Raw genomic sequence first — 22,461 nt, 5'->3', positions numbered from 1 at the left:
CAGTGGTTTTTAGAAACTTATTATGATCCTATCTACTCTGGGCTATTATATCATTGGTTTCTCAAAGACAGAGTGGCCCAAAGCCGTTGTTGCACACACACAAAATAATCTATGTACCGTTTGACAATAATCTATACATAAAGCACATTCAGCCATACACATATCTCCATAGTACAGACACATATTTTAAAAATATTTAAAAGCAGAGATTCTCAAAAAGAGGTCTTCATTTGCCATTCTTAAGGCGACTAATAGGAAATATCACTTTCAATGAGGTTCCTCAAACACCACATGTGTATGCAGATGCAGAGATGGATATTCACATACCTGTGTATAGATGTTCAGAAACAAACACGACCATCACACATGTGTGCAATCTCTTTTCCGAACCAATAAAGACAATGCTTTCCTAAGAAATGTTTGAATTTTATTGTACTTTCTTTTTTAAAAGAAAAGAGAATATCATAATCTTACACAATTTCTTTCGAATGGATAAACTTAGACAATTTATCAACGCTTCCTTACATTTTTACACCACACTGAACTCCAACAGGTTTTTGTTTTAAGGTAAACCAGGTTTTTGGTCCTTCCCTGTGGAGAAGTTACTTTCAAGTCAGTGAAAGTTCTTGGCCCATGATTAAAAGTCTTTGCCAATTAGTACTCAACAACTTCAATTCATTTTTTTCTGGTTCAAGATGAGTAGGAGCCTAATAAGGCTGTGATAAAAGGGCAAAAGGCACTGAGAGCCAAAAGCGGATTAATGAGCTCCTCCATTTATTTGTCTTCCTAACAGCTGAACTGTTACAACTATTGACACTCTTCAAAAGGTTCCGCTCTGAACCCTGTCCAGGCACTGCAGGCTCCAATGGACATCTTCAAATCCAGAGAATGGAGGGGCAAGAGCTTCCCCTGTGTGATGCCAAAACCAACAAAGCCCCATGGATCAGGTAATGAAACTTCAGCTTTTCCCCCTTTGAGATTTATTTACTGGCAGCTGACAAGGGGCAAATTCAGCTCGAATTGTGCAGTCAAGGCCCTGTCAAGCTTTTAGAGGCACCCTTGTCTTGAAGCACCTTCATGACTGGCATTTCACTCAAAAGCCCTCGGCACTGGTCCTTAACAGCTTATGACATCACAAAGGACACTCCAGACAGATGCCTACATGGCATCCTGCAGCATTTTAAAAGAGAATTAGTGGTTTTAATTATGGTCGTCGTATGAAAGGGAACCATGCAAGCTCCACAGGAGACCTTTGATCAGACCCTTTTGCTAGTACAATGCCACGGAACTGTGACTATTCCTGGTAAGGGGCCTTTTCTTGCTGAATGACTCACCAGTGATCTTTGAATGCAGACAAGCTTCTAGCCCTCCCTCTTCATTAGTGAGCATTTCTATACAGGGGCCTATATAGTGCTTGGAGTCTAGGAGCTATACAATTGGGGGGAAAAGAAGCCCTACAGATTCTGGCCTCTACTTAGGAAGTGCTGAAGGACTCTGAGTGACTTTATTCATTAAAACAGGTTGCTATTAATTAACTGTCATAATAAAATAAAGAACTATTATTTGCATTTCTTACTATGTTCTCTTTAGTAATATGTATAAAAGATGCTTGTAACAGAAATGAATTTATTGAGCCACTTCCCCCATCCCCCCCAATCCCTGCCTTTTTTTTCCCCTTTGCATTTTGGCAGCAAGAGCCTACTAATTATTGGGCCTAGATCTCTGAGTCCAAATAGAAATAAAACATAAATATAAAATTAATTAAGAAAATGCAAAATCCTTTTTACTCACCAGTTTCTGCAGCTGAAATAAGCAAACATCAAATTAGCTTTTTTCTTTTTCAGTGATTTCCGAGAACGATCTAAGACAGTAAAACGCAAACTTTTTTCAAAATATCACCCACTTGGTGCTTAGCTTGAAGTGTAAGACTATGTAACAACTATAGCTACTTTGTAAAAAATGTACTCTCACCTAAAGCCTAACATGATTCATTCTTTTTGTTCAGGAAACAGAAAATGTCTTTGGTCTGGTATTAATATCAAAAGAATTTAACTTTAAAACTGATTCCAATAAGCATGGCCCTTAAACAGTTCATGGTCAATATTTAGTTATATGAAAATGGTTCATTCTCTTCTAGAATCTAATCCAGCGCAGTCATCTGGTAAAAGACTGCAAGTCAGAAGACTTTTCATAAAGCTTCTCACTGAAATGGTAATTTGGTAACATGGGATAAACAGAATTTTGCATAAATAGTAGATCTTAGTCACTGAACACCCCATTAAACAGTACTGCTGGACCATGTTACTTATATCTGGGAGATGACTTAGTTTTAAATTTTTTATGCAGCTTCTTTTCTTGAAGAAAAAACTTCCGGACTTCAGAATTTTGGAAGCTGAATGATGAGCAGGTTTTTCATATTTTGCTGTGTCAGACATTTTTCCTGTTTCTCAGACTTTGCAGTTCTTTTCTTAGGTGCTTTAGAGCACCTAAAATATCAGCTTGCTGTGGATCATTCCGTGCTTTCTGAGAGTACAGATGGAAATGTCTGATGGTTTCAGATAACAGCACTTCAGGGTCTGCATCTCTTGCCTGAAGACGCAGCATCCGCTCACAGGCAATGGCATAGTTCTTGTGCCAATTCACTGGGTGCTCCTTTTGCAAATAGACAATCTCCTTATAAAGCTAGAAAACAGCAGAAATGTTGGTATTCCATTGTTATTCTTTGACTTTTTTTTCAAAAACAAACAAAAAAACCACAGAGGAATTAATAACAAGAAACAAAAAATTCAAGCAGTCTCCAGTAAAAATCTAATCATTGCTAGGCCATGCAGAAAATGCAAGAATATTACTGTAATTATTACAGTAGCAGGAGGCAAATATGCTGCATCTAAAACTGCTTCTGAGGTTTTCGGATGTTGCAGGGGAAACCTGAGACACACTGTGTTAGGACAAAATACTCTTCCTCCAGAAAGATGTTCTGGGGAAGGGATTTAGTTTTAATTCATGGAAAGCTATTTACTCAACAGGCAGAAGAGTTGAAACTCTAAATTTAGCTGTTGGAGGAAAAAGAAACAGCTTTCTTTAGAAGACTGCCTGGAAAAAGAACTTGAAGGAATTTAAATTTTTGTCCCACATTTTTGACAGAAATTTCTCTCTACATTAAAAATAACACTAATAACAATAGCAACGATAAAACAATCCAGACAAATTCATCATCACAGAGGCTGAGTGTGACAGAATTTAAGAGATATCCTTAAAGTGAGATACTGAAAAGCTTCACAGTATCCTGTAATTTACAATTTTGATAGTTAAAACTTTGCCCATAGGAATTTAGAATTTTGCTTTTCAACATCAGAGAGAGTATTAATTGTATAGAGTTAGATTTTTTGATATTGAGTTTTCTAGAGGAAACACATCAAAAATTTAACAAATAAAACACATAAATCTGCAAAATGGAATATTACAGTTGCTTATTTGGGAATCTCACAGCTTTCTTGGAGATTGTCAAGTTAGAGCTGTATTCACAGGCGTTTAACCTGTAGACTTTCTGAGACCACAGGAAAGCAATAGTGCTTTCTCCAAGGGACAAGTGCTTTTTGAATTAGACATGACATCGTTTAGTTAAAAGAAACCCAATCATATTATCTATTTTTCCAATTCCTACTCCAGGGCAGACAAATGCATACCTATTTTAAAATACCACCCTCACGAAAAATTCCATAATCCATGTTTGATATATTGTTTCAATAGTCAATAACCCTCAGTCATCCAGCTGCCTTTTAAAGCAAATTTCCCCTTAGTTCCCTTGATTTTATACAATAGGGAAGAGGCTGGGCATGGTGGCCCATGCCTGCAATCCCTGCACTTTGGGAGGCCGAGGCCAGAGGATTGCTGGAGACCAGGAGTGGGAGAGCAGCCTGGCCCACAAAGCAAGACCCCCATCTCTAATTATAAAAAATAAATAAATAGAAAAGAAAGAAAAAATGGGAAAGAATCACCATGCGCTTTCATATACATCAAGATTACTGTGAGCCTCCTACCCTTTTATCCTCTTGGTAAAATATCCAAAGTTGCTTTACCCTTTTCCTCATCATTTTTTGTCCAGTGGTTTCTCTTCCTGAGGCCTCCTCTGATAAGACACGGATATAAAGGCTGTAGCATGCTGCCCTACACAAAGTAGGCATTCAGGAGCTGTCCAGTTTTCAAAATCCTACTAAGTTTTTGTTGTTGTTGTTGTTGCTTTATACATACCAATTTTATTTTGTAAATTAAGTATAATACATATTTCTATAGAAATATAAACCTGTTAGATTCATGTTTGCTACTTTTTTATTTTTAATTTTTGCAGGTACACAGTTGGTGTATATATTTATAAGGTACATGAGATATTTTGATACAGGCCTGCCATGCATAATAATCACATCAGAGTAAATGGGGTATCCATCACCTCAAGCATTTATCCCTTCTTTGTGTTACAATCCAATTATACTCTTCTAGTTATTTTTATATGTATCATAATGTTGTTGGCTGTAGTTACCCTGTTGTGCTATCAAATACTAGATTGTATTCATTCTGTCTAACTATATTTTTGTACCCATTAACCATCCCCACCCCACCAACCCACACTAAGGTGCTGAAGTCCAAAATAGATGCCAATACTTCCAGGAGCATTTCCCCAACTGCTCCAGAGAATGGAGGCTCATTCATGACCCACCTACTGGTCTTCAGGCAGCAGGACACCTTCAAATGATGCAATTTATTCCTATAGGAATAAATTGGCTACTCCCTGCCCTGCTCCCCCACCATGCCTAAGTTATTAAGTCACCTGAACTTAATATTCTGTATGAGCTATTGAGTAGGATAATGTAAACAGCAACAAAAATATATTCTTTACACCTAACAAGAACATTCTTGAAAAACTAGCACTAGGGGTGGTAATTAAGTAATTACCATGAAGTAATTGGCCTCATTTGTCTTGTAAACATTGTCACACATCTGGAGACTATGCAAAGGAGATACCAATAATCTGTATTCACTGAAAAAAAATAGAGCTTGCTGACCCAAAGGGACAACAAATCCACAAGCGAGCTTTAGTAGTAGCCTAACAACGCACCATGGAAGTGGTCACTGATGAGAATATAAAGTATCAGTAAGTCTCAGCTTTCTCCCAACTAAATATTACTTTTCAAAGAATTAGAAGGTATTAGAGATAAACAGGATTATTATATGAACAGGATATGAAAGATGATCTTTTCAAGTTTAAAGCCCATTTTCTTTTTTAGAAAAAAAAAAAAAAATAAAGGCCTGGAAAGGTTCATTGACTCACAGTTGACAATTAACGGCAGAGTGGGCCTAGAAGCTGGGCCTCCCTACTGCCAGACAGAACTCCAGCATGCTGCCTTCTATAATCGGGTATCTTGCTGTCCTCAAGTGGGGTGCCTCAGAGGGTTCCGCCTTTGCCCCCATGGCTCGCTCCTTATGGACTGCTCTCCCCTCCCTCTCTCGCCTCCTTGCCCTACCATCTGTCTGGTTAGCTCCTTCTGATCTTTCAAGATGACACTCCAATGACATCCCCTCTGGAAGCCTTCCCTTCCTTCCTCCCTCACCAGCCTACTCCCCAGCTTGCTCCGGTCCAGTGCTCTGGGTTTCCGTAGCACCTCTGCGTGCCTCTCACAGCACTCTCAAGTCTGAACTGTGACTGAGGACTTGATCTTCTGTCTCTCTCTCTAGCCTGCCACCTTTTTGATAGCAGGGATAAGACTTAACTGTCTGCAGCACACTATTTGCTATGGAGTGGGTGCTCAAGAAATGCCTTGTGAGTGAATATAAGTGAATAAACAAGGAACCAGAGATCACAATCGAGGAGTAAAAGTAGTCATACTGATTGGACACCATGCTATTTGTCCTGGCTGAGTAGAACCACAGCAGTCTAGAGATGGCAGAAATATCTCAGCTGCTCATATATACAGGTCCTACCCTCTATTTTCATTGGCCCTTGTCAGGATATTAGTTTCCTATAGAGCAGACTCTGCAAGTGTCTGAAGTGCCCAGTGCCATAAGTCACAGCAAAGCAGAGACTTGGTTACAATAGTGCCACAGCAAGCCTCCTGTATCTGCTCCCACTTCCCATCAGAGAGGACCGATGTGTGCAAGATCTTCAGTGTGGCTGTGTCTTCCGAAGGTTCATTTGGCTTCCTGGGGCCAGTTAGAAGACAGAGCCACCCTCCATGACTCTCTCTCTTCTCATGAAATCTCAACAAGCCACGGCCCTATCATTTCAAGTGGAGCCAGGGTCATGACTTTTGCAGAGAGAGTAACCAGCTAGAACTTGTTTTATATTAAGCTGTTATATTAGTTTCCTATTGCCACTGTAACAAATTACCACAAACATAGTGGCTTAAAACAACATACAATTATCACCTCGCACTTCTGGAGGTGAGAAGTCATAAAACCAGCATGACTGTGCTCCTTCAGGAGGCTCTAGAGGAGAATCTGTTTCCTTACCCTTTCCTACTTCCTCCAGAGGTGGCCTGAACTCTTGTACTCCTGGCCCCTTCCTCCATCTGCAAAGTCAGCATGTAGAATCTTCAAGTCTCTCTCTCTGCCCTCTGCGTCTGCATCAGGTCTACTACTCTGACTCTGACTCTGACCTGCCTGCTTCCCTTTCATGAGGACCTTTATGATTATGTTGGGCCCACCTGGATAATCTGGGATAACCCCTGTCTCAAGACCCCTAACTTAATCCTCCCACCCCTGCTTTGTTACATAGGTAACATATTCATAGGTTGTGGAGATTAGGACATAGACATCTTTTTTTGGGTGGGAGGTATTATTCTGCTTACCAGAGCCATTTACTTTGGATATTGTGATACAATTGAGGATTTGTACATATGTGCTGCTTTATAACGCCCAAATTAAGAGGGAAATAAAAGAATAAAAATTATAATGTGATATACCCTCTATCCATCCCGAACAATCACCATCACCTTCCCACCAAATACATCTATATCTATATATAAAAGTATAACATACGTCATATGCATGAGCGTAGAGTTGAGCTTTCACTTTTGAAGGCATGTGAGCAGTTTCTGCCAGGTTAAAGATGAAGAATGGTGTTTTCATCCTGGGGGTGGGGATAGGAACCTTCATTAAAATCATACAGTCAATTGCACATTCAGGGCTAAATCTTCCAGGCTTCTCCACTGATAAGGGATGTACAAAATTCTTTATTGTATTATTTTCAGTTCTCTCATATTCATGGACATTTGCTCTGAACCAACAACAATCCCTCCACCAACCCGACAAGATGCTGAATTCACACTAATGACTAAATCTTTTAGGAAAAAAGCCTACACTCGTCATCACTATTGTACACTGTTCATCCTCCAAATGTACATTATTGTTATGCAAGAGAAGCCAGGAAAAGGGAAACCTGCTGAGTTAGCCAACACATCCCTTAAGGTACCCATCATGAAGTTCATGCCATGTGTGCCCAGTTCTTCCAAGGTGACTAGACCCTTAGACCCCATGAACTCATCCAGGTTGTATTCAGAACACCAATTAAATCAATACCTGTGTAAATAATGACCTGCTTTCTTCTTTTATGTGATTTCTTCCCAGCTTTCCCACATTCAATCACAGTAAATTGTGCAAACATACGGTATATCCTTGATCTATATTTACAATCATTATTTTGCAGCTGTATTTCTTGACCACTATTTAAAAACCTCTTCGAACTTATGTAAGCTGTTTGTATCATAACTGTTCTCCGTGTACAGTCCCTGGCTCAGACTGGACATCAATACATTTTTGCTGAAGGAAGCACTCCCTATGTACAAGATACTCCGTCTGCATTACTTAGGACTTTTACATTAATACTTAGGCCAAAGTTTGTTAGTGTTATTATGATTAAAAAAAAAAAAATGACAGGAACCAAAAGAAGTTGCATCACTATGAAATGTTCCATATAGGACAGGATGACCTCTCTCTTCTCTGAACTACAGGAAAGTATAGGCTCCATCAGATTAATATTCTAATCTCCTTTAACATGTCTGTCTGCTCATTAGACTATGCACTTCATGAGGGTAGGAAGTGTGTCGTATTCATATGTGTAGCTTCAATGCCTAGCACGGTGCCTGGCCTCCAGTAAGTATTAAATAAGTGCTTAACTAATTAACAGGCACATTACAAATGGAGGCAAGGTTGTAATGATTAATTTCTACTCAATCAATTACACTCACTTTAATTAAGGCAAGAAAGCATAGGAGAGATGAGTGTTCCAGAGGCAGACAGATGTGAACTTTGGACTCCATCAATAGCAGCAGTGTGCCCTTGGACAAGTAGCCTTTCCACATCCAGTTTGTTCTTTTATAAAACAATAACCTCAGAGGTTATTGTGGGGATGAACTGAAATATTCACGTATGATTAGCACAGTGCCTCAAAAACATAATTGCTCATAAATGTTATTTTCATTATCACTACTCACCCCTACTCTTGAAATTAAAACTGCCATAGGCTACTTCCCTGTCATATTAAAAATAGACTGCACACACAAAAATGTAGATTAGTCACCTCGCTTGCCACATTTCTTCATTGGCCACAGATTCCCAAGAAGATGGATCAAACCTGTAGTTACAAGAAAACAGTAATATTTTTCTGTCATCCACATTTTTTTTTTTTTTTTTTGAGAAAGAATTTTGCTCTTGTTGCCCAGGCTGGAATGCAATGGTGTGATCTCGGCTCACTGCAACCTCCGCCTCCTGGGTTCAAGTGATTCTCCAGCCCTGGCCTCCCAAGTAGCTGGGATTACAGGCACCCGCCACCACATCCAGCTAATTTTTGTATTTTTAGTAGAAATGGAGTTTCACCATGTTGCCTAGGCTGGTTTCGAACTCCTGACCTTAAGTGATCACCTGCTTTGGCCTCCCAAAGTACTGGGATTACAGGCGTGAGCCACTATGCCCAGCCATCATCCACATCTTTGCAAAGGATACATCATGACTGTTTTATCATCTGACAAGGCCAATAAAATAAGATGAATCTTGAAATACTGATAGTGATCAAATTAATAAACTTGTTCTCCTAAAAAAGTTGAATTATAAGGAAGTTTGGGTTTTGGTAAATATCTTTTTTAAAATTTTTAAAAATTATACTTTAAGTTCTAGGGTACATGTGCACAATGTGCAGGTTTGCTACATATGTATACATGTGCCATGTTGGTGTGCTGCACCCATTAACTCATCATTTACATTAAGTATATCTCCTAATGGTATTCCTCCCCCCTCCCATCACCCCACCACAGGACCCAGTGTGTGATGTTCCCCTTCCTGTGTCCAAGTGTTCTCATTGTTCAATTCCCATCTATGAGTGAAAACGTGGTGTTTGGTTTTCTGTCCTTGTGATAGCTTGCTAAGAATGATGGTTTCCAGCTTCATCCATGTCCCTACAAAGGACATGAACTTATCCTTTTTTATGGCTGCATAGTATTCCATGGTGTATATGTGCCACATTTTCTTAATCCAGTCTATCACTGATGGACATTTGGGTTGGTTCCAAGTCTCTGCTATTGTGAATAGTGCTGCAATAAACATACGTGTGCATGTCTTTATAGCAGCATGATTTAGAATCCTTTGGGTATATACCCAGTAATGGGATGGCTGGGTCAAATGGTAGTTCTAGTTCTATCTTTTTAATCTGCATAATGAGCTCCCATGCCTCAAGAGAGCAAACAGAAGATCAATGGGAAGACATTGGAAGTATCTGGGGAGCCAGCCGTTCATAAGAACTGTATGTTAGATGGCAACAGGGCAGAGGTGAAGTGTAGGTCACTCTATGGACAGAAGTAAGAGCCAAAGAGCTGTGAGACAAGGGGATCAGCCTGAAGAGAAGGGACTCCTGGCTTGGGAAATCACTGCTGGAGCTTTGATGCTGCTCAAAGAACAATGGCCAAGCCATTTGATTTTTCTTTCTCTTAATTAAAAATTTTCTTACTATGTATATATTTGATAGAATGGGGATAGTGAGCAATGTTATGTACTGGTACGAGTTGTTCAGCTGTTCTTTTTCTTATGATGGCCGTAGAGTGCTTTGATCATCCATCTCTGGCTGTTATACAACAATGTGGTCTGTATTTGTGCATACTGACTTTTCAAAAAACCTTTACAGTATTTTAAAATATAATCTTGTCTGTTGCTCTTAACCTATAAGCAATAGGTTATATAATCTTTAAATAATTCATAATTTCAAAAGTAAGTATTGGAGGCACATTTCTTTAGATAGTGACTCTGTGTATGTGTGAAAGCAAGTAAAAGAATCGCTACTCCATAGGTAGAGCAGCCTAGATAGTGACTCATTTTCTGTATAGGAAAGAGTAAACTCTATGTAGAAATGCTTAAAGGAAGGCTAGTAATGCCTCTAAAACATAACCAGGTTGATGCCAAGAAACTCTGAAAACAAAGTTACTTAAAGCTGAGTCTTCCCTCACAGAGAAGTTATCTGCCATTCCTAAAGAAAAAAAAAGTGACAAGTTTGCGCAAATGGAAACTATCATAAGCAACAGAATGCCTTTTAAAGTTCAACTGCAGTTAATGAACCTCTTCCGCTTTTAGGGCAATGCGCTATAGGATGGTGGACGATGTAGCATTCAAAGACTTGGAAGTAGAAGGTGCCATCATCTATCCTCCATCATGGTATCCACACAACCAGCACCCTCTTCCCTCCGCTCTCCCCACTGTTTTGTAAATAGGAGAACGAGAAAGACACGTTCTCTTTCTGTTGTATTATGGTATTTTGTGGGTAGCAAGTAACAATATTAACAATTAATAAAAAGTAAAACAAAAAAAATTAAAAGGCATCTCAAAATGTAGTAGTTTTTTTGGGTACTCAAAACTGCTATGTTTATATGCATCAAAATGCAACTGCTGTTCATACCTTCCATATTCTTCAGTCCAGTTGTAGATATTTTTTGTAAGTTTAATCCATTCCTCAGGGTTGAATACAATCTCCAAAGGAACTAATTTGTCACAAGACCCCCATGGCCAAAGTGAGTAGTTCTTTTTCCAGGTTGGGTCGCCTTCATGAATTCCTATGCAAACAAATGTTTCTTTTCTGTTGGAAACAGAAAAATACATGATGTACTTAAAATTTAAAGTTCTAAATGTTAAGTAAATATAATTCATGAAAGATCATTTTTAGATTTTTTTCCCAATATTTATTACCTATATGATTTTGGAAAAATTACTGAACTATCTGGGTCTAGCCTTCTCATTTGTGAAACAGGTACAACTACTATCTTTCAGAGCTGTTTAAGATTAATGAGATATCTGATATAATTAAGTGTCAAAACATAATAGAGGCTGGACATGGTGGTTCACACTTGTAATCCCAACACTTTGGGGCTGAGGTGAGGCCAGGGGTTTGAGACCAGCCTGGGCAACACAGTGAGATCCCCATCTCTATTTATTTAAAAAAATAATAATAAAGTTCTAGTTCTGGAGAAGAAGGAATAACTATAGTCTACCTTGTCTCTCCCACTGTACACAACTTTAATTCCTGGACACAGAATATGTGGAGCAGCTATCTGAGGACTCTGAAAAGTAAATGGTAGAAAGAAGATTGAGAAAAAAGACCAGAATTAGACGTTCTACCACATTAGTGATAAGTTTACCATTTTTCTCCCACCCCCCTGGGGGAAAAAAGGAAGCTCAAAACTCAGAAGTATGTTTCAAATAAGGACCAAAAAAGCTCCAAGAAAAGTCCCCACATTTTTTTGTAGCCCAAGAAGTAGAAAAGGGGACTAAGGTTTGGAGACAGTGGAGGAAATCCCCCAGGTCTTTTTCCTTCTCTCCTTTCCCAGGTGCCAGGCAACACTGTGGCATTAGTGGAGGCAGCAGCATAGTGAGAGTAGCGGTGGGTTGGCAGGCACCCAAAACTTCTCTCTAAGCAGAGACATTGTGGTTCCAAGAGTGTGGGGCAAATCTCCATTGCTTTTTGTCTCTCTCTGTCCTTCAGCCTGGCTCCAGATGCAGACACAGTCACGGGAAGGGCATAGCAGAAGAAAGAAATTAAAGCCCCAGCTTTCTGGCCAGAGAACCAAAAAGGAAGGCCCCAGCAAGTTGGAAAGTAATGGGGTGACCACAGAAAGGAGAGAGATGAAGAGAGTAATCCCATAAAGTTGTATATAAGCTCCTTGCTTATCTCTGAGCTGAGCATGCACAGGTCTGACCCTAAACAGAGTTTGTAAAATTAACCACAGGGCAGACCACCACCCAGGTTCCAGACTGGGTACCCGGTAGTGTTACCATAGGTAGCTAGTCAGGATGAGCAGGGCAGGAGACGGCTCCCCTCCGTCCCACCCCAACCCCACCAGGAATTTCAGAAAACCATCAGGTGATGGTCAGACAGTTGTCACACTGCTTCTCTAAAATAGTAACTGGTCACAGCCAGCACCAGGAAAAGGCAGTTTCCCAATAGATAGAAACACCTGAAACTGGTGATCAGCAACTTCCTGAAAAGATCTCAGCAACTGAACAAGTGGGCTCAAGCATGTGCACTAAGAGGCAAAATAGCAGAGTTTAATTGGTATATGATCTCCTAGGGCCATTCCACCAGTGAGGGAAGAACGCAAGTGAGCATGCATACAACTCCAGTAAACACACTGCACAGTCTCTCTCTCTCTCTCTCTTTTTTTTTTTTTTTTTTGAGACAGAGTCTTGCTTTGTAGCCCAGGATGGAGTGCAGTGGCACGATCTTGGCTCACTGCAGCTTCCACCTCCCAGGCTCAAGCAATCATCCTGCCTCAGCCTCCAGAGTAGCTGGGATTACAGGCATGTACCACCATGCCTGGCTAATTTTTGTATTTTTAGTAAAGCCAGGGTTTTTCCATGTTGGCCAGGCTAGTCTTGAACTCCTGACCTCAGGTGATCCACTGGCCTCAGCTTCCCAAAGTGCTGGGATTGTGGGCGTGAGTCACTGTGCCTGGTCCACAGTGCACATTCTCACCTCCCAAGTGCTAGCAGGCTACTGCACAACCAGGCAGTTCAACCCCAGGGAAGAATCAGGGCAGAAGGGACGCAAGACCTTAGAAGTATGCCAACATAGTAACCCTGAGTCAAAGGTCAAATGGGGCAACTTGTCTTTCAAGTCTCCTGCTTGGCCTTCTTCCAAGTGTAGTTTCCTTCCTTTCACTTCTGCTTTAGAGCTTTTAATAAATTTTACTCCTGCTCTAAAACTTGCCCTGATCTCTCCTTCTGTCTTATGCCCCTCAGTTGAATTATTTCTTCTGAGGAGGCAAGAATTGAAGTTGCTGCAGACCTCTATGGGTTTGCTGCCAGTAACTCAGACACTCGCCACCGGTAACAGTAGCAGACCCATGGGATTGATCCAAATAGCACTGCAAATGCTTTGGAAACAGAACTGGTATTGGAACCACAGTTCACAGAAGGCAGGCCAGAATTTGAAAGCTGAGATTAACCTGGCCAAGGGCTTGCTAAACAAACAAACCAAAAAGTCATCATTCTCCTTGGGATTTAAATAAGACCCAAATACGAAAAAATTTTTTTACAATTCAAAATTACTCAGCATATGAAGAACCAGAAAAACCTCAACTGATAAAGGAAAAGACAATCAATAGATGTCAATTCTAAGATGACACAAATGCTAGAATTGTCAGTCAAAGACTTTAAAACAATGATTATAACCATGCAAAGAAGGGCAAATACTCTAGAAACAAAAGGAAAGATGGAGAAGCTCAATAAAAAAGTAAAATATATAAAAAGGAACCAAATAGCTTAATATAAGTTTGGTGAGACAGTATGTCAGGGAATTTGAAGAGAGAGAGAGAGAGAGAGAGAGAGAGAGAGAGATACAATTTAAACAAAAAAAGAAAAACATTGAAAAAATGTACAGAGTTCAGGCATCTGTGGGACAGTACCAAAAGGTCTAAATTCATTTCATCGGAGTCTCAGAAGGAGAAAAGAAAGACTGTGAAACAGGAAAAATTATTTAAAGACATAATATATGGAAAGTTCCCAAATGTTTTGAAAGATACAATCTTACAGGTTGAAGAAACTTGGTGAACTCTAAACAAGTTAACTCAAAGAAATCCATGCTAAAATATATTATAATCAAACTACTGAAAACTAAAGACAAATAAAAAGTCTTGAAAATGGCCAGAGAAAATACATTTCACCTAGGGGAACAATTATTTGAATTACCATAGATTTCTACTTAGAAGCTACTACACAGGCCAAAGAAATGTAACTTACATTTTTTTTTTTTTTTTTTTTTTTTTTTTTTTTGAGATAGGGTTTTGTTCTGTTGCCTAGGCTGGAGTACAGTGGCACAATCATAGCTCACTGCAGCCTCAAACTCCTGGATTCAAACAATCTTCCCACCTCAGCTGCCCAAGTAGTTGGGATCACAGGTGTGCACCACCACGGCCAGCTAATTTTTTTTTTTTTTTTTTGTAGCAACAGGGTTTCCCTATGTAGTAAAGGTTGGTCTTGAACTCCTGGGCTCAAGCAATCCTCCTGCCTCAGCCTCCCAAAGTGCTGGAATTACAGGCATGAGCCATTGTGCCCAGCCTAAAGTATTATTTTTAAAATGCTGAAGAAAATAGTATTATCAACCCAGAATTCTATTTCCACAAATATTCTTCAAAAAAGAAGGTGAAATAAAGACATTTTTAGATAAAGGAAAACTAAGAGAATTCACTGTTAATAGTCTTGGTTTAAAAGAAATGCTTAAGGAATATCCTCAGAATGAAGGGAAATCATACAAGAGGAAAATGTGGAATATCAGGATTGAAGAAAGAACAACAGATCTGGTAAGTATCTGAATAAATATTGTAGACTATTTTTTTCTCTTAAGTTCTTTAATATCTGTATGACTACTGAAATAAAAATGACCCTATCTGACATAACATATAACACAAAAAGTAAAAGACTTATATGGCAGTAAGGTTTCCACATTCTGCTTGAAGTGGTAAATTATTACTCCTACGTAGACCATGAAAAGTTAAGTGTGGATGCTGCCATCTCAACAGCAACCAACTTCAAAAAAAACTAAACAACAAAAACTTTACCAAGCGATACAGTAAAAAATCTCAATACACATTTTAAAAAGAAATACAAAAAGTCAGCCAGGCACAGTGGCTCACGCCTGTAATCCTAGCACTTTGGGAGGCCAGGGCAGGTGGATCACTTGAGGTCAGGAGTTTGAGACCAGCCTGGCCAAAATGGTGAAACCTCTGTCTCTACCAAAAATACAAAAATTACAGGCACATGCCTGTAATCCCAGCTACTTAAGAGGCTGAGGCAGGAGAATCGCTAGAACCTGGGAGGCAGAGGTTGCAGTGAGCCAAGATTGTGCCACTGTACTCCTGCCTGGGTGACAGAGTGAGACTTCGTCTCAAAAGAAAAAAAAAAAAAAAGAAATACAAAAAGTCAATTAATCTAAAAAAATACAATAAAACAGTAGACATACATGTAAGCATATCAATATTTATATTAAATGCAAATGGTCTAAACACAGCAATTAAAGATAGAGATATCTGAGATAGTAAAACAAGACTCAAATATATACTGTCTATAAAACACCCATTTTAAATATGATATAGGTTGGTTAGAAACAAAAGGATGAAAAAGATAAACCACAAAAACATGAATTAAGTTAAAACCAATAAAAAACCCCAGAAGATTTTTTTCCTTTGGTATAGACAGAGAAAAGTGCAAATATAATGCAATGAAGAAAGGATAATCTTTGTAGCAAAGAGTATGAGGACAATTTCATATCCAAACACAAAAACAAAACTACAGAACTCATAGAACAAAACATGAGAAAATCTTTGTGACCTGGCATTAGGCAAAGAGTTCTTAGATATGATACCAAAAATATAATTCATAGAAGAAAAAAATTGGATTTGAATTTCAAAGAAATAAAAAAGTTTTGCTCTGCAAAAGACACTTGTAAAAGACAAGGAACTAACTGCGAGACAATATTTACAAACTGCATATTTGACAGAGGTTGTGTACCTAGAACATATACAGATCTTTCAAAACTCAACAATAAGAAAACAAACAACTCAATCCCAACCCTATGCAGAAAAACATACTCACACACACATGTAGATGAACGTTTATAGCAGCTCTACGTATAAACGCCCCAAACTGGAAACAACCCAACTGTCCTTCAATGAGTAAAAGGATAAACAAACCACAGTACATCCATACAATGAAACATTACTTAGAAACAAAAAGAATGAACTATCGATACACACAGCAACTAGGATGGTTCTCAAAGGCATTACACTAAGTGAAATATACCAATATCAATAGGTTACATACATACTTTGATTCTATTTATATGACATTCAGGAAAAGGTAAAGCTATAATGATGAAGAACAGATCAGTGGTTGCCAAGGTTAGGCCTGAGGGGACAGTATGACTATACGGGAGCAGCACAAGAAAGTTCATGGAATCACGGACTGCTCTGTGTCCTGACTGCTGTGGTGGTTACACAAATGTACACATGTGTTAAAATTCATAGAACTGTATACCACACCCCCTAAAAAGTAAATACTACTGCTTGTTAAAAATAAAATAATAGGTGCTCACTAAACATTAGCTAGCTTCCTTTCAGAGGTACACATTTAGATAACTTTCATGTGATGATGGTCCATCCCTTTGAGGGGAAAAAAAATCTCTATCACATGCCTTTAAATAATGCATGTCCTTTGACTTAGTAATTTTACTTCTGATAATCGATGCTAATAATTTAAAATTCTGCCCCTCCACAAAAAAAACCTACATATACAGAGCAGTTGTTGTAGGTATAAATTTATTATAGTTAAAATTAGATACCATGTTAAATATCTCCTAATAGTTTTATTCACTTATTATTTTTAAATTACAGTACATGTATTTACAAATAGTTTGTAAAAACATAAGGAAATTGTTTTATGATAGTAAGTATAAAAAACAGGACACTTATGCTTTTACCTTTGTAAGACATATGCATTTTTTATATGTGTGTTGTTTCTGAGTGACTAGGACAATGTTTTCTTCTAGTTTTAAAAAAAAATTCTCATTCTGTAACAAACACATGCAACTTTTACAATTAAAAACTATTTAAAGAACTGATATTAATAAGTCATATTTATGCAGTGATCTTTGTTAGTCAAAAATATTAACAATAAAACTTTATGGGGCAGAATGTTCATCATCATTGTATATTATAATAGCAAAAGTCTAGAAACAGAGAGAATATCACAAAAAATCGAATATTTGTTACATTGTTATGCATCTTATGAGAATATTAGCCAAAAATGACAATAATATACATGGGGAAATGCTCATGATATAATGGTAGGTTAAAAAAAATTGGACAGATAATGATATCTCAGCTATCTATAATACAGTATGTATGAGTATGTGTATTTTAAAAATAAGTCATTCATGTTAAAGATGAGTGGAATCCAACAATATTTATCAAAATACTAACAGCATCTGTCCTTGGGAGACAGATGATACTGATCATCTTTACACTTTTCTGTGTTGTTTAAGTTTCCTCAAAGAACATACGACATTTCCATCATATTGTTCTTGGAACATTTTGGACATGCAGTTTTTATTTTAAAAATGCTGAATGAATGTCCCCAAACAGAATTAATGGCTTCCTTATCCATGCTGCCAGAATACTTCGCATATGTTGTCAGTTAAATTATCTATCTGTTCAGTAAACACCTACTGAGCATTTACAAGGCATTGATAGTATAGAACTTATCCCACCAAATTATGGCTAGTCGTATTCACATCTATGTATGTACACAACTAGATTGTGTTCTACTTGGATTTGTAACTGAACCTCATTCATCTTTCTACTGCCGGACCCTAATACAAGTTGTAACGCAGCAGACATTCAGTAAATGCTTGTGGGATTGAATTCTTGAAAATTCACAAAAATGCCAATTTGGGGATGTTAATGGTTCCTAATATTTTATCTAGAATAGAATAATTAAATGTTACCCTCACAGCACATTTATACCCATTACTTTCGTTTACTCCATGAGCCACATAAACTTCAGGCTCTAAACACCCAAAATACCACATTATTATGTTCTTAGCAAGGGATAATTTAACTTTGGGATTTACAAAGACATTCTGAAGTCTTCTTTATAAGAAAAAAGAAATCATGAAATAAGTGTTTCTTCTTCAAGCTCTGGACAATCTTAAGTGCTTCATGGCAGAAGAAATGTTCAACACTATACCATTGGGGGAATTATTTATTCTTGACCTAACTACAAATAATTTTATGTTCTCAAGTATAGAATTCACAATTCTCATATTTTATCTCAGCTAGCATAAACTACGTGTTTTTCTTATTTATAAAAATGTCTTATCCTTTATAAAAATCTTTAAGCTATTTTTATACAGTGATTATTCCTGAAAATATTTGCTTTACACTTAAAAGGGGGACCATAGTGTTGATCGGGGGAACTATAATTGCTTGCCATCCACCTGCAGTGATTTCAAGTAGGCAGGCACATCTCCAATTTCTGTGAATTGTACTCAGATCTTATTTGCTGTTCTTGCTAATCTGTCTTTATTTTTCCTTTACCCAAAACAATAACATTTATTTCTGCCTGGCCTTATTTATGCACAGATATTCAATTTAATTACAAAGATAATCTCACCAGTGACAGGGAAATAGGTATAGAAAATTGGTCTTTTGGATGAGGCACAGCTGCTACAGAAACAATTTCAGAAAAGCTTAAGATTTTAGAAAAGCTATTACATAAAAAGAATGCTTACTGTTTATTTACTTCAAGAAAATGATAAAGATTAAATGTGACCATTCCACTAGGTAATATTCCTTCCACAGGATTCCACCGGTTCCCAGGAAAGTTGACACCTGGCAAGTGCTTTGCCATCTTGGGTAAATACCACTCATAAGTCATCATCTGCCAGAAAAGTCACACATGATGTCAGACTTTTAATATATTTCTTAAAAAGAATCAAGTTTATCAAGTAATGGCAAAAACCTAAATTACTTTTGCACCAATCTAATACATATATAATTGAAAAATATAAGCACAACTGAGAATGTGGTAATGATTACTTTTTTAGTGATGTAAACCTTGGATTTTATTATGACTATCATCAGTCACATCAGTACCTTCTTCCAATTTACCTCCCACATTTGATTCCCCAGAAGGATCTTCCCCCATTCTAATACCTAGAGCAGGAACCCCCAAACTGGGCTGCACAGCAGGGGCCAGCATTACTGCTGTGCTCTGCCTCCTGTCAGATCAGTGGCAGCATTAGATTTTTCACAGGAGCGTCAACCTATTGTGAACTGCACATGTGAGGGATCTAAGCTACACGCTCCTTATGAGAATCTAATGCCTGATGATCTGAGGTGGAACAGTTTCATCCCAAGACCATTCCCCACCCCCACCCCCAACCCCCAGTCTGTGGAAATACTGTCCTTCATGAAACCGGTCCCTGGTGTAAAAAAGGTTGGGGACCACTGACCTAGAGAACGTGCATTCAACTTTAAGAACCAGTGTAAATATCACTTCCTTTGATGTCCTCCTCTGTCTCCACAGCCAGAATGGCATGCTCCTCTAGTACTTTGTACTCACCTCTATTAGAGCCTGCTCCTCACCAGACTGTGAGCTCCTAGAGAAAAGGCACTGTATTTTTTCATCTCTGTGTCTCTGCACCTAGCACATTGGCTGGCATAGAATAGTTCTCACATTTATTATTATTTTGAGACAGTCTTACTCTGTCACCAAGGCTGGAGTACAGTGATACGACCTCGGCTCACTGTAAGCTCCGCCTCCTGGGTTCAAGCGATTCTCCTACCTCAGTCTCCCGTGTAGCTGAGATTACAGGCACGTGCCACTATGCCCAACTAATTTTTGTGTTTTTGGTAGACACGGGGTTTCACCATGTTGGCCAGGCTGGTATCGAACTCCTGGCCTCAAGTGATACACCCGCGTTGGCCTCCCAAAGTTCTGGGATTACAGGCATGAGCCACCACGCCTGGCCAGTTCTCAAATTGTGTTTGCTGAAGTTGAAATGCCTTTGCTGGCCAGACTAGACAACCTAGACAAAATAGCCATTATTTTATTCATTCAAAAAAACAAGTATGCTCATCTATAATGAATAAGATATAACCCCTGCCCTGGAGAAGCTCAATCATGTAATAATCTAGGCCTCAAAGTTAAAAACTCTTTTGGTATTTCAAATTATCTGAATTTATTAGCAGCCCTATATTAATTACATATCCTTACACGTTTACACATTCTTTTGATTTAAATAATTTACTTATATTAGAAAAAAATCATTTTACTTAATTCTATACTTAATACATACTTAACTCTATACTTTGATATGTATCCATTCCCTCTTTTTAAAGAAGAGACTCCCATTTATACCACCAAAGCTTTGTTATGTTTGGATATCATCATTTGAGAAATTGTGCTTATGTTTTACTTGTCTTATATATTTAACTAGCAAATGACAAAGTAATTTTAATCTAAGTCTAAACTGTAAATACTCAGAAAAATACTTACTGAATTAGGCTTTATTGCCCAATAGTTCCAGTTCTGGAGGATATTAACATTAATTACATACCCACTGTGTGCTATGGACTTTATTGTTCCTCATTTAATTCTCATAATAACCTTGCTATGTGAGAATAACTGTATCAGACACTGTTGATTGCCCACTCCACAGTGAATACCTTCTTCTTTTTCACTAATGCAATCTTGATTTTGATCAGGTAGCTCAGGCTGCAATGTTTTCAGTCTAGTCGTTCTCCTTTGCTAATGAGCAGTTTAGGTGTGAGTATATGACTCAGTATGGGTCAGTGGGGCCTGAGTGGAGGTCTGCTGAGGGACTTCTGGGGCACATGTTATTCCCAGTAAATAGAAAGAGAGAGGGAGACACCCAGAAGAAGCACCGTGCTTTGTTTTAGGTAGTGATGTTTGGAACTGGGCATCCATCCTGTGACTGGGAGGGAAAAGTCAAGAGAATGGCAGAAAAGCTGCCTCAGAAACTGACGTCCCTGAACTGCTCATATTATGTTAGATAGGTGATCCTAACATCACCTATCTCCAGACTGCTCGTCATGTGAGGCTAAAAACTCAGTAATTTCAGTCAGATATTCTGTTTCTTGCATTCAAATGCATCCTAACTTATATAATGATGACTTACATTTCATAAATAAGGAAACAGAAGCTCTGAGAGGAAAAATCATTAGCCCCAAGTCACACATCCAGGAAGTGACAGAATGAGGACTTGAGTTTAGGCCTAATTCACTTCCTAATCCATGCTTCTCAACTACAGTAGCTGACATCCTAAACAGTGTTTAAAATCATAGTGTGGAACCACGTTATTAACAAATAACCTAGCTTTTGTCAGAAACTAGACTGAAGATCAAATTAATCAATCGGCATCCATGATATAAATGCAACTGCTTCTTAAAATGTAAAACTGTATATTTACGAACCTGTTCAAAGTTTTCTCCAAAAATTATAATTATTCATTAATTCAATAAAATGCATTCAGTACTATGCCTAATAATTTGTTCAATTGAATTCATCATATTATTCTTTTAAGATTAAGAATTTCTCTTTTCCTAATGACTGCTCTAAAAACACCAGACAGGCTTCTTCCCTTTTACGAATCTATGGCTCAAATAATAAATCTTACAGTTTAAATAGTTCTTCAATGAAAAAAAAAATGTTTTCATAGCCCTCAAAATTTTCACAAGTCCTCTTTTAATGTATTTTTGTCATAGCATTAACAAAGTTTATATAACAATTCTATAGCGTAATTATAGTTAAAAATTTCTATTTTGAGTAAAATGTTTACTTACCTACAGTATGATTTATTTCATATTCAATATAATTTATTTTAATCCCTGGACCAATGGGCAAGGTAAATTCGAATGGTTGAGTTAGCTGAACATAAAATAACAATTTTTTTTTTTTGAGACTGAGTCTCGCTCTGTCACCTAGGCTGGAGTACAGTGGTGCAATCTTGGCTCACTGCAAGCTCCGCCTCCCAGGTTCACACCATTCTCCTGCCTCAGCCTCCGGAGTAGCTGGGACTACAGGCGTGTGCCACCATGCCCGGCTAATTTTTTGTATTTTTAGTAGAGATGCGGTTTCACCGTGTTAGCCAGCATGGTCTTGATCTCCTGACCTCATGATCTGTCTGCCTCGGCCTCCCAAAGTGCTGGGATTACAGGCGTGAGCCACTGCGCCCGGCCTGAATGTAAAATAACAATTTAAAAATAGATTTACAATACAACGAACACTTTTATGGTTTGTCACATGAACGAGAGACCTAAAATATTATGAATCTAACATGAAACACATTAATTCTTAAAACACTCAGTTTAAATGTTTTTAAATGAGAAGCAACTAGTGTGACTTACGCTATTAGTT

At 38.2% G+C, this 22,461-nt stretch overlaps 1 protein-coding gene across 18 annotated transcripts in view; it reads right to left on the bottom strand.

Annotated features, from left to right (window-relative positions):
• TMEM260 (transmembrane protein 260) overlaps nucleotides 1–22,461 on the bottom strand; it is a 66,153-nt gene that overhangs the window by 1,985 nt on the left and 41,707 nt on the right. For 10 of the 18 annotated variants that reach the window (XR_012416319.1, XR_012416322.1, XM_005561337.4 and 7 more), the window contains 5 exons: nucleotides 18,812–18,960; nucleotides 10,931–11,107; nucleotides 8,573–8,626; nucleotides 7,033–7,123; nucleotides 406–2,682 (listed from right to left, as the gene is read on the bottom strand). Coding sequence is in view for 8 of the 18 variants with exons in the window: in XM_005561337.4 (XP_005561394.2) it covers nucleotides 2,428–2,682; nucleotides 7,033–7,123; nucleotides 8,573–8,626; nucleotides 10,931–11,107; nucleotides 18,812–18,960 (726 nt within the window). In the remaining 10 variants the exon portion in view is untranslated. Of the gene's footprint in view, nucleotides 1–405; nucleotides 2,683–7,032; nucleotides 7,124–8,240; nucleotides 8,407–8,486; nucleotides 8,627–10,930; nucleotides 11,108–11,519; nucleotides 11,589–18,811; nucleotides 18,961–22,461 lie in introns of those variants that run through there. The other 8 variants (XR_006699554.2, XR_012416321.1, XR_012416316.1 and 5 more) reach the window with 5 other exon arrangements.

The sequence above is a fragment of the Macaca fascicularis genome, chromosome 7, assembly GCF_037993035.2.
Source record: "Macaca fascicularis isolate 582-1 chromosome 7, T2T-MFA8v1.1".
NCBI classification, from domain to species: Eukaryota; Metazoa; Chordata; class Mammalia; order Primates; family Cercopithecidae; genus Macaca; species Macaca fascicularis.
Note: the sequence above shows the minus strand (reverse complement) of the source record. Positions and strands in the feature narration are given on the sequence as shown.